At 31.3% G+C, this 12,523-nt stretch overlaps 1 protein-coding gene across 1 annotated transcript; it reads right to left on the bottom strand.

Annotated features, from left to right (window-relative positions):
- Nucleotides 1-8,789: 8,789 nt before the first annotated feature.
- Nucleotides 8,790-10,649, bottom strand: LOC134267974 (DNA-directed RNA polymerase I subunit RPA12-like). Its single transcript, XM_062750180.1, has 4 exons — nucleotides 10,484-10,649; nucleotides 9,976-10,073; nucleotides 9,365-9,474; nucleotides 8,790-9,100 (listed from the first exon to the last, which is right to left on the bottom strand). The coding sequence occupies exons 1-4, from the start codon at nucleotides 10,611-10,613 to the stop codon at nucleotides 9,076-9,078; spliced, it is 363 nt and encodes a 120-aa protein (XP_062606164.1). The 5' UTR covers nucleotides 10,614-10,649; the 3' UTR covers nucleotides 8,790-9,075.
- Nucleotides 10,650-12,523: the final 1,874 nt, after the last annotated feature.

Genomic DNA, 12,523 nt, shown 5'->3' with positions numbered 1-12,523 from the left:
CTCTTGTTCCACTGAAGAATTAACATTTACACTCCCAGAAAGAAAGAACAAAACTATCTGAAATTTCAGAAGTGCCATGAGATTTAAAATAAAAACGAAGAATCTGATGATCTAGAATTTATGTCTCTAAATAGCCAGTCGTTTGAAGAATTTAATCAATGCTTTTGGCATTATAGATCATCATTTACTGATCTCTCATCAGCTGCTAAACACAGCATCAACTCATGTATTCAAAGGCCGTATTAGATGAGGTAAAATTGGTCTATTTTTCAATTTTATTTAAAAATTTATTTTTGTAAAATTATAAAGGTATCATATAGGTGTATATTCACAATTAATTCTTATAGGTCGGTATGTCGAATTCAGCAGTTAACTGCTTACACATCATGAATACTTATTGGAAGTATTTAGTCATTTAGGTATGAAATTTAGACATTCAAAATACGACCGTCTAGAGTGGCGATTCCATGGATTTTCGTAATAATACATGCATAACAGGATAGGAGTATAGTATCTATATGCATGCGTAGTGAGATCTTACAGTTAGTGTGTTTTCCGATAGCTAGTTTTCTAGCCCTAGATTAAATGTAGCGCAAGCTAATTTATTGTGAAACCCATAACTTTAATGTAAATAGATAACAAAGTTTTAGAGATATTTCTCTATAAAGTTTTTTTTTTTATTATTAAAGTTTCAAAGAAACATTTAAAAAGATTCGTGGGAGGTGAGATTTATGATTTTAAAAATCTTAAAGGTAATAAATGTTATAAATAAAACATATGGAGATAAAGAACAGTATTCAAGATCAAAAGTCCATAAACAATACAAAATAGGAGCAGAGCAAACACGGACCTCCAAAAGGTAGGATCAGGTGCCATGGAGTAGTGAGCACTCCCTGACGACTGAACACACCCGCTGTGTGCTCCTTGTCATGATCGGGAAATAACGGAAAAATCTGTCGTCAGTTCACTCTATAAATAATGGATTAACAATCAGTATGAAAAACGTCAGTCAGCATTCGACTCAATGATAAACTGTTTTTGCTGACAAGGTCATTGTATCGACCATAGAACTTCGAAATGATGACTCTAAACTTGTTTCATCAACTTGTTGGTCAATAATTTACATCGTTTTAGAAATTTCTCGAACGTAGAGCATGCTTTTGCGTATCGAATCAATTGAGATATATAAACTCCGTCTGCAGATGATGAAGGTATATTGCTGCATTAGTAAGGGAAGTTGACGATAGAAAAGTTGATGCCATCACGTCATCATAGAGCTTGTTGTTGGAATACCATTAACGTCTTTTACAGTAAAATATCCAAATATGAAATAGATGTGTTAAACTCTATGGTATCTTTTATCTCAAGCTTACAAGAATATATCGTATCGACATAGGAATGGAAATTACCATTGTTAATCGACAATACGTCTTCGATACCGGGTATATCTAAATGTCGAGTTGAAGGCCACAACAAGTTTTTTCTTCTTTTCACGCATAAGATTTTGCACAAATTGTCGAGAATCTTTATTATATGTAAAGTAAATTCTTTTATTTGTTCTTTAAACAATCACTGTTATTCCTTGCTTCATATTGTATTTTATCTTCAAAATGCATTGTTATAACTATTGTGTCTTCATTAAAAATGGAGCTAGGGTGTCATATTTTGACTCTACAATTGTGTATTTTTATTCATTGTTAACTAGAAATGTTTTAAAAACAAATATTATAAGCCCTGTCTTCGGGCAATGTGATCATCCTCTAAGTTAAAATGTATGTAGTGATAGTGAAAAAAAAATGATTATCTATTGGTCTGGGGCAACCATAATCTTGACTGAGATTCAGATTATCTCATCGTCAGAAACCCACGGATGATTTCGTCTTTATATGGTGAATAAAGATGAGATCACCCGTGGGTATCCGACGATGGATTATCTGGAAATTTGGACTTATGCTTTCACTAGTAAAAACGGCTAACATCAGTCCGAATTTTTAGCTGAGCAAAACCTCAGTTGAGATTAAGACAAATATACAATGTAATACCTACCGGTATTTTTATTTCTGTCAGATCTCAGTATCATTATGGGGTACAAGTAATTTACTTTAATCAGACCCTTAAAGCCTTTGACATTGTAATCTCAAATCTAAAATAATACTGTACGCATCGAGGGGACAATATGCCAAGTTTGATGTATGTCTAACAAAGTATTTTCAAGATATTGAGTGAACAAAATCTTGTCATTTTCAGAATTATAGTGTGTGGCGGTCAGTTGGTTTCATATGCAGTTGGCCAGATAGCTCAGTTGGTAGAGTACCAGATCCAGGTTCAATTTCCAGTCTGGTCCAATGCATTTTTCTCCTCTTCTGTTACATTTGGTGCCATGCCCAGGAAGTGACAGGTGAAAGACCTTCCAAAGAACAGCATTCGATGGTAACAACCATTAAGGAAGGAAGGATGAATGTGGTGATTAGATGGGTTTGAAATCATGTGGCCAGATAACTCAGTTGGTTAGAGTACCTGGGGCCAAAGTTCAATCCCTCTCTGGTCTGGTGCATTTTCTCTCTCCCATTAAAAATGACATTAAAAGTTTAGAACCCTGACCATCGACTTTGTGAAATGAAAAATCTACTTCTAGAGGTAAACCATCATATTTGGTGATGTTTGTCAAGCAAAGAGTTCTTAAGATATTGAGTGATTACAAATGTGTGACATCTGAACTTTTTACCTCAAAATCAATAGGCGTCATAGACAAATATTTTCAACTGGCAGCTATATGCTTCCATAATAATAAATAATATAATAAAAAGCATTGAAAAATTCCCTCATGGGAAATAAAAACATAACGAAGTCACAAAAATCCAGTTTTACCTTAAAATTATTTTTTTATTTCATTTCATTGCAAAGTACTAGTATCTTAACAAACAGTTTGCAATTTCATTTGTAGCATTATTTCATGCATACTTGTATCTCATTTCAAAATTACTTTTAGATTCAGTTTTTATTGGTTAAAATTAACCAGCTATGATTTTTAACCATTCACAGATATAGATATTTAGGAGAAATTGAATGAATGCAACGTTTTTTTTTTATGAACATTTCAGCTGTCGGGTCATTTGTCCCCCATGCAATCACTATACCTTTCAATTCTCACGGGTTTTTTATTCATGTATAATGTTTAGAGCTATCTTCGATTATCACCCTCATACTGACTTCATAGCTAATTAGAATTCGTTCATTACCCAACTCAATATAAAGAACGAAGCCAAATCAAGGTTCTAGTGAGAGAGAAGATATGGATAAATGGTTTTAAATGTTCTCAGAGAGGCAAACTACGGCAAACATTAAAGATTGATTTAAAACATTTTATGGGGACATCTGAAACGTAACTAATTGAGTTGTGTTTATTTTACAGCATTCAATCAATTAAAACAGTTATTTGCAAACCCAAACAATTCTGATTTTTTGTAGTTTTGAAAGTACGTTTTTTTTAGAGATAGTGTCAGTTTACCATTTTAATCGTTGTGAAGCAGAATTGATCTGATTGTATTATCCACGAGAGTGGCAAAATTAACAACTTGCATTAGAATTACCACAGAAAATTAAACCAGATTACTTGTTTTTAGCACACTTTAGCTTACAGGTCAAGTAAACTTTTCCAATTTGATTTTATAAGATTTTTTTTTTTTTTTTTTTTTTTTTTTTTTTTACATCAAATATAATCGTTTTGGTTTTTCTTCTACATATATTAGGTTAACTTCAATCAAAATTGGCTCATAGCTCTTAAGATGACTTTATCAAAGCTGTCTGAGAGTGTACATTTCTTCAAATCAAAACATCATGGGAGCAAGATTTTGGTATAGCAGAGGCACAAAATGGAATCGGCTGATATACACCGTATTAAGGAAATGTTTTAAGCAATTAATGCACTGAATATTCCTTATTAACTATCCATCTTCAATGATTTGACTGTATGGATCCGTAAGTCAATAAAGCAGGACCCGATGGTCTTCTTTAATGCTTCGATATCCATGTATTGTTGATATTTCTTAGCGATATAAAAGGATTCAGAATTTTATTTGATTCATTGAGGTAAAGAGGATAAACACATTAAATATTACAATACAAAATAAAATAAATCTTTATTTTATTATTATTCTCAATCAAAGACCCAAGGATGTGCCCGAATAGAAAATGTACGGCCCAAATTACCGACGCCAGTCACAGAAGGTAAAATCAATTAGGACTAAAGTGCTTTGGAGTGCAAAATGAAAATCAATTTTTGTTGGGAAGTCCGATTTTCAGATTTTTGAAACCAGCTAATACTCACGTAAATGAGTCAGAATTCACTAAGTGAAATTATATTTTTAGGAAATGTGAATGAAAACACCAGCTTTGATTCACAGGCATTACATTTTTTTCTTATCTAAAAAATGATAATAACCCATAACTACAGATTAATGCATGCGCCCTATATATTAATCAGGTTGAAGGAACAATCCATAGTCTAAAAACAACACTCTAAAAAAAGTTTTACTATTAATTTTCAAAATAAGTATTTGCATTTAGAAAAACAATAAACATTAAGTAATACAATTAGTCAGAATAGTAAGTAAAAGGCAATCCTGCTTAGTAACTGCAATAATAAATAGTAAATACCAATAAAACAATTACTTGTCAATTCTTTTACTATTTATTATTATAATTACTGAAATAAGTATTAAAATAAGTATTAAGACTACTTATTTATATACTCAATTTATTACTCATTTCTAGTGATCAAATTTATATTTTTATTTTATAATTTTCTTAAATTAAGTAATTGGAATACTTATACAAGTTTGAACCATTTACTTATTTCATATACATGTGGGATTGAAACAAGTAATTCATTTACTCATAAAAGTATAAACCATTTACTTATTTCATGTACATGGGATTGAAACAAGTAACTACTCATGTTTAGTAAATCCTCATTACTTCATTAAGAGATAATATGCTTTCTTTTTACTAGGTTTTAAGAATTATTACTAAGTAATTGTAAATCTGAAATTAATAATTTAATTATTAAAATCAAGAATATTATTACTTCAAGAGAATGCCAAGTAAATGAAATATTTATCATATTTATTAAAATCGACATTATTTCTTTGTAACTGTTTTATTATATTAAGCAGTAAAACATTTAATTCCAATATCAAACGCCTTCTAAATAGAATAAGTTGTATATTTTTAAAGACCATTTTAAAAATGGTTGATAGTTTCAAGTACTTAATACAACATTTTAGTTAGTATAACTTTTTTTTGACATGAAGAAATATTTAGAAGAAAGATAACTCCTCCTCACAGACAATTAATATGGAAGCCATTAAGAATTCAGTCCTGATAGTAATTAGACTACCATTTTTAAGTAATTATTTGTATTGCAACTGCTCTGAATTCTCCTTGATTCAGTAAATAAATTATTGTTTTAAGTAAATCAATTGAATACAATTTAAACAAGATGTGCTTGTGAAATACTGACGCCCCCCCCCCCCATATGGCAACACAGCAAAGGTTTAACTTTTCTTATATACAAATTCAATATATTGGTATTTCTTGATCTCTCAAAGGTCAAGGTCAAATGGTCAATGTTATTGGTATCTAATGAAAGGTCCTGCCACAAAAGATTCATATCTGAAATAAGAAAGCACTATCCCCAACCCTTCAGAATTTATGGTGAAGTTTAATAACTTTGAAATGTAGATCAAACTCCAAGGTCAAGGACAAAGGGTAAGATTTGATGGTACCCAAAAAAAGGTCTTGTCACAAGGATGAAATATGTAAAGTATGAATGCACTAAATCCAACCTTTGTAAAGTTAAAGTCAAGGTCTGCTTTTTAAAAGTGGGTCAAACTCCAAGGTTAATGTCAAAGGATCAAAGTTCTTGGTATCTAATGAATGGTCTTCTCACAGGAATTATATCTATATAAGTATGAAAGCCCTTTCCCTTATCGTTCAAAAGTAATGGCCAAGGTTAACAGTTTTTTTCACAAGGATTGAAATCTCCAAGGTCATGGGCAAATGGCCTAAACGCCAAAGCCCCAAGAAACTCCCTGCATAAGATCATCAACTGCATTATAATTGCTCAATTTATTTTATGCATAAAATCATAAAGCTGCACATACTTAACATTACGGCAGGAAATATATGTATAAAGCACTTGACGTTTTCGGGACATGCATCCTAACATTCCTTACGACAAAAGAATAAAGTTGATGCATATACCGGTAAACACGGTATATATTAATTTATTTATAATTACAAACTTATTTGCATCATTTATCATTGCAGAATTCCTCAGAAACTTAAAATTAGACAATGCTTAAGTAATTGACATGTATAAGTAACTCTTTTAATTATATTTAGTAAGTGTTAATTACTTATCTAAACAAAATTCAGTAAAGAGGAAATACAAAGTAAATCAATTCTTTAAAATACAAAAATCAAGTAAAACATTTCAATCTAGTAATTTACATATGTTTCAGTAATTGATTTAAATTTTTAAGTAAAGGCTTAGTAATTATCTATTACTTATCTTTGTTATTTCAAGTAAAAAATGACTACTAAGTAAAACTTTTTTAAGAGTGAAAGGCTTTTACAATTGGTATAAAACAAGTCAGCCAAAATACGCCCCAATGATAAGTTATATGATTTCCTAACGACCATAGAATGTATGAAATGCTGACATTAATTCGAGGCTGTTCAAATCCCTGTAACATAAACTTATTAGTGAGTAGCTTGCCTTGCTTTAAAAATTGATCACACTCAGAGCAAGCTCTTGAATAGCAAACAAGTTGGGAGACATAAACACCATAAGCTAAATTGAAACAGATGTGGCAGACTCTGTGGTGTCTTTTATTTCAAGTTTACCGGGATATATCGAGTAGAGATAAAAGTAACTATTGTTAATTGATAAAATATCGTCGATGCACCTGAATGTCGAATCGAATCCATATCTAGTGTTTTCCTCGTGTTGTGAAGAAGCTTGTGAATATAGATTCAGTTTCAAAGAAATATAAATACAAGTCAGCTAATAAAGGAGCACAATTGATGCCAATCGAAATTCAAAAACTTGTCGGAAAATTTGGACTCTGGAGACTACATGAATGAGGAACTTCAGTTCTTTGATTACAATCAGATATAGTGGTTTTGAACGAAGTGATTTTCGCTGATGACCAATCAAAAAATTTCTGAGTTCCGTTTAAAAGAGGCAGATGTCTATGTAGCTAAAACTTTTTTTTTTAATGAAATAACGCGGTATTATTACAAGTTTAAAATGTTTTTAAAAAGTTTTGAGTTTTGATATCATAGATTTTTGAAAAAAAAACCTTTTTGGTGTTTTTGAGGTGTTTCTAAAGTTTATGGGATTCCTGCATGTGTACGTATGTTTAATTCTGAAAAAAAAAATCAAAAAGTTCCCTTCGTCGAAAAAAGTAATCTTTCTTGTAGACAAAGATATTTCTTTTTTTACTCTATGAGAAAGTTTTCTTTCTAGAAAATATATGTTTTTGGTATTTAAGAAATATGTCTTTTATTTGTGTACGAGATTTGAAGGAGACATACATGTACTAACAATGATATCTCTTTCTTAGCATCTTTTCAGTAAAATGGTATTTCTAAAACATTTAAATATCTCTCATGTTTCTATAGTTATTGTAAGAACGGGTCTCTCTGAATGTTTGTGATATTTTAACCCTTGGATACAATTTTTATTGTCAGATTTCGGGGGAAATTCACCCATCTGGCTCTTTTATGAAAATATTGATTTAGTAGTTCTTTTGCCTTTTCTTCCTGTATATTCAAATAAAAATGAAGATTTCAATTATGACTTTTCAATTCAGTTAATTATTTTTAATATGAAAACCGTCTATCCTTCTGCATTCAATAATCCAGAAGTGAAAAAAGAATTAGATAGATAACATTAGCAGGTAGCAACATTGTTTTTGTTTGTAAGGCTCATTATATAAATTGTTCTTTTAAAAGACCTTGGATTTAATTCTACAAGTGGTAATCCAACTTATACTTATAATTCCCTTTCTAGAAAGAATTTAAAAATTCTTCAAAATCATGTCAGTTTTGAATGTATTTAAAATCCCAAAGAACCAAAATGAATTTGAACTATTATAAATATTGGATTATATTGGAAACTTCATACGAATCCTTACAAACAAAGATACATAGCGGTTTCCAGTAAATGTTCAACCAAGCTTCTTTCTTTACTCCTCACTAAGATATTAACAGTAGTGAAGGAGAAACCTCAAGAGTACTGTGCAACAATATATTGAAGAAGTTGTGAAAATCAGATGTATATACTTAAAATTTCCAAGGAACTTTTGGAGAATTTGAAATCTCAAGATTTTACCAAAATCAACAGCTTAAATACTTACGATTTTTCAACTTTATACACAACCATTTCCCATGATAAATTAAAGTCCAAGCTTTTTTATATGATTGAAAGCTTCTTTTTCAATAAAAATGGAATTTGTAAATTTACTTACCTTGGCATTGGTCATTTGCAAAATTATTTTGTTAAAAAAACATTCTGATTGTACACTCAAGTACTCTGAAGTTAAAATCAAAAAGATGCTTGAGTGTCTGACTAACAATATCTATGTGGTTTTTATTTTTCCATGTTCTATTGGAATTCCCATGGGTACAAATTGCTCCCTGTTATTAGCAGACCTATTTTTGTATTCATGTGAAGGAGAATTTGTGCAAAATTTTATGCATGAAAAGAAGAAAACACTTGCTGTGGTCTTCAACTCAACATTTAGATAAATTTATTAGACTGTGAACTTATTTTAGCTATCATTTTTCCCTGTAATGTACAGAGTTAGACTCTCATTCATCTGCAAAATCATTACAAACTACAGATATTACAGAAATGCATTAAATCACAATTCACATAGTGGCAAAGTTGTACTCAGTTTATAAGGTTGTAAAGTCATATCATATAAAAACTTGAATACGTTGATTGATGCAGATATAAAATCTGACAGCCGTACTGGAGCTATTATAATAATGAAGATATTGTTGTCAGGAATACTCAATCTCTTGTGATCTGAAATATATTAATTATCAAATTTATCAAAATGAATTTAAGAAATGTTGTAAATTCAATCATAAACATGTACCATAAAACTTGTCATATCAAGATACCACTGGTCCCTAGAAAGTGACTGGAAAGGCCACATTCCAGATAGAAAAACAACTACATTAACAACTGATTTAATGAAAAGGACTCATCTTCAGTATTTGATCATACTATGGTTGATTTTTGGTTCACCCCTATCACACTTGTTTGACAAAGTAGAAGTGGACTTACTTGCAGTTAGGACAAGTAAAGAACACAGTCTGGCCTTCATCAGCTGATCGAGTCTGTCTAGTCGTGTAAATCATCTTCTCATTTCCACATTTGCTACACTTCCTATCAGCCTATAAATTAAAATGGTTTGAGAAATTCCTTTTATGTTGATAAAAATTCATTAAAGAGGAATGGAATTTTGAGAGCATTCTACATTTACTTTACACACATAATCTAGAACTTGAGTTGACAATTACATGAACTGATCAACAACTTCTCCATCTTACATGTAACAATGTCAATCAAAAAACAGATGTGTACAAAAAATACTGTGTCTGTTGTACAAATAGAAATAAAAGGCTACAACTGACTATTAATATTGCTATGAAATGTTGTGCTAAAATAAAATTTACTTACATAGCTTAGAGATACAGGTTAGAAGTACTACATATACTGACATGTTATATTCCAGTTTATATACTTTGTTAGTTTTTTGTAGGTTCATAATTTTCTGTTTCTATCACCGATGTTGCTAAGTTCTATCTTTCCCTAACCCTGCATCCCCTGCCCCTAGCCTCTTTTATTGTCCTTTTTTTTTGGGGGGGGGGTGTTATAACTAGAAATGTACTCACCAGAGGTCCTGAGGACACTTCTCCCTCCTCAGTTTCAGTCTGCAGAGTCTCGGGTCGGTTAAACACTATGCTGGATGTAATTTTTACACCATCAAATTCTGCAAGAATATATGACTGGTTTGAAGTACAAGCTATAATTTGTTCTGGGAGATGGGAAATCCATTAGTCGATAAAAAGACAATAAACTATCTTTTTATCTTTCAATGTAGTAGACCATCATGGCAAAGCAAATTGAAGTAAAATCAAATCAAATGGATTTCTCACTCACACAAACACAAATGCATTACTATATCCTCTTTAACTTTGCTGAGAGGGAGTGATAGACTAACATTTTTATATCATTCAGTTGCATTTGATCTGATTAAGAGGTCATTTAAATTTAGATGCTGCTCTGCAAGATTGCATGAACTCAATTCTCTTTAGGAAAGTCTAATTATGCTGAAAAGAATTATGTGCTTTGACTTATTGTCAATATAAGACTTTTTTTCTGAACAAAGCAATGACACACCTCGAACATTGATCTTGAAGCCACAGAGCTTACACGTCACAAAGTCCTCCATACCAGGAAGAGGAAGAATGGTACCACATGTTGGACAAAACTCCAAGTCAGTCACAAAGTTACTGCTTTTCTTTGACATTCTCTGTGTGTTTTTAAAAAAGCATAGTTATTTATCATATCAATGACAAAGTAAGATTTTACCTATCTAGATTGTTGGGGGGTGGGTGGGGGGGGAGTATAAACTGTATTTGAAGCAGACTCTTGCTGGAATTCTGTTGGACTTGCTGGAATTCTTCAGCATCAGAGGTTTGAATGAATAGGAAATTACTATGAAAAATTAACGATTTTATATTTTGTTGGATAAAAACCTTTCAAAGGTAAATAACAAAAGTTTTATAGTAAAAGAGACTTAAAAGGATGTTCTGTATTGATTGAAACAAGCAGTCAATGTTGGGGCAAGGTTTCGGTTATCACATTGTGTGACACTGATCTGAGACTTGTAGAGACACCAGGCCAAATTTTTTTAGACTCCAGAACGAATCTCTGTGAGATTATGACCATCCATTCCTCTCTCAGATACCTGTGCTAGCATGGCTAAGGGCTGTTGTCAAGAATTTTTGACAAAAAATCTGAAGACATAATACTCCAAGGATTATTTCAAATCAAGTTAATAATAATAGTTCTATGTATCAAGATAATAAACATCTAAGCATATTCATTGAATTACAAAGAATGTGTGATAATCCGATTAGAAACATTTACTTTTTGATTATCAATGGGCCTAGTTAGAATAATCTGTGTCTATGGGGACAGCCAATAACATCTGATCCTAGCCATGCATGTGCAGAAGTGTTTCATTTACAGGACATGAACACATTACTCATATATACCTCCTGTCAACAAAGAGGTGGTCTCAGTGTGGAAACTTCAACATTGACTATATTTTACACATGAGATTTATTTTGCTACAAAAATATTCCTTTTCCACAGCTTGCAGAATTTTTGGCAGAAGAATGAATCATTGGGGCTTGTGTAGAGAAAATAAATTAATTAGAACCTTGATTTTTTTTTCTTCGAGGCACTTTTTTTACTTATTATTTTTTTTCTCTTCACCTGTACACAACAACTTGAACAAGCCCCTGTGACTGAGTCAGTGATCAGGGGTGTGACTGAAATCCATCATTTTTAAAAATGATGATTTCTAGTCATTAAATTGATTTATAATAATGATGAAAATTCATCTTTTTTCAGAAAAATGATGAAAAACAGTCATTTCTATTTTGAAATTTATTTTAGAAATAGATTTACCTCTGATATTAAAAATGACTGTATTTCATCATATTTTATCAAATTGTTAGGTCTGGGCGCACTTAATTATCTCGTTAATTTTACGGGGCGCACTAAATTATTTTGGTTTCAATTACTTGTCAAGATGTTTCTCTACACAAGCGTCTATGGCAGGATAGTGTACTATATCTAATTACTGTAGTAAACGGGTTGGGAAAATTGACTTGGGAATGGAAATATGATGAAAAGACCTCATATTTACAAAAATCAGAAGATCGTGTACATTATATGCTTAGAAGAAATGACCATTATCCATCATTTTTAAAAATGATGGATTTCAGTCACACACCTGACTGGTGGTGATTGGTAAAATACTTTCTTCTTAAATTTCGGTTGGTTCTAGGTATAGCAGCGAGCTGGCACAGAATGGGCAAAGAACATTCAAATCAATAATTCTAAGGTTTACCTGTTACCTGTTTACCTGTTAAATAAAATGTATCTTAACATCATGTGGAAGATGCATGGAGGCTGCCATATTGGATTGCTTCAAAACACAGAATAATTATCTACTTTTTGACAAAACGAAAATTATGTTTGCTTTATGATTTCATAAAGAATTTAATTTTTATGCAATTATTAGCATTTTAGACTGATGTTTATATAAATAACATATCCTAGTAATTATTTTAGGGCATTTTTGTAATATTTAAAGGGTAAAGAAACAGATATCAGTTTGCCAAATCTAACTCGCATAATTGATTT

The sequence above is a fragment of the Saccostrea cucullata genome, unplaced genomic scaffold (assembly GCF_032062105.1).
Source record: "Saccostrea cucullata isolate Sc308-1 unplaced genomic scaffold, CSIRO_AGI_Scuc_v1 ctg1325, whole genome shotgun sequence".
Taxonomy (NCBI): domain Eukaryota; kingdom Metazoa; phylum Mollusca; class Bivalvia; order Ostreida; family Ostreidae; genus Saccostrea; species Saccostrea cuccullata.
Note: the sequence above shows the minus strand (reverse complement) of the source record. Positions and strands in the feature narration are given on the sequence as shown.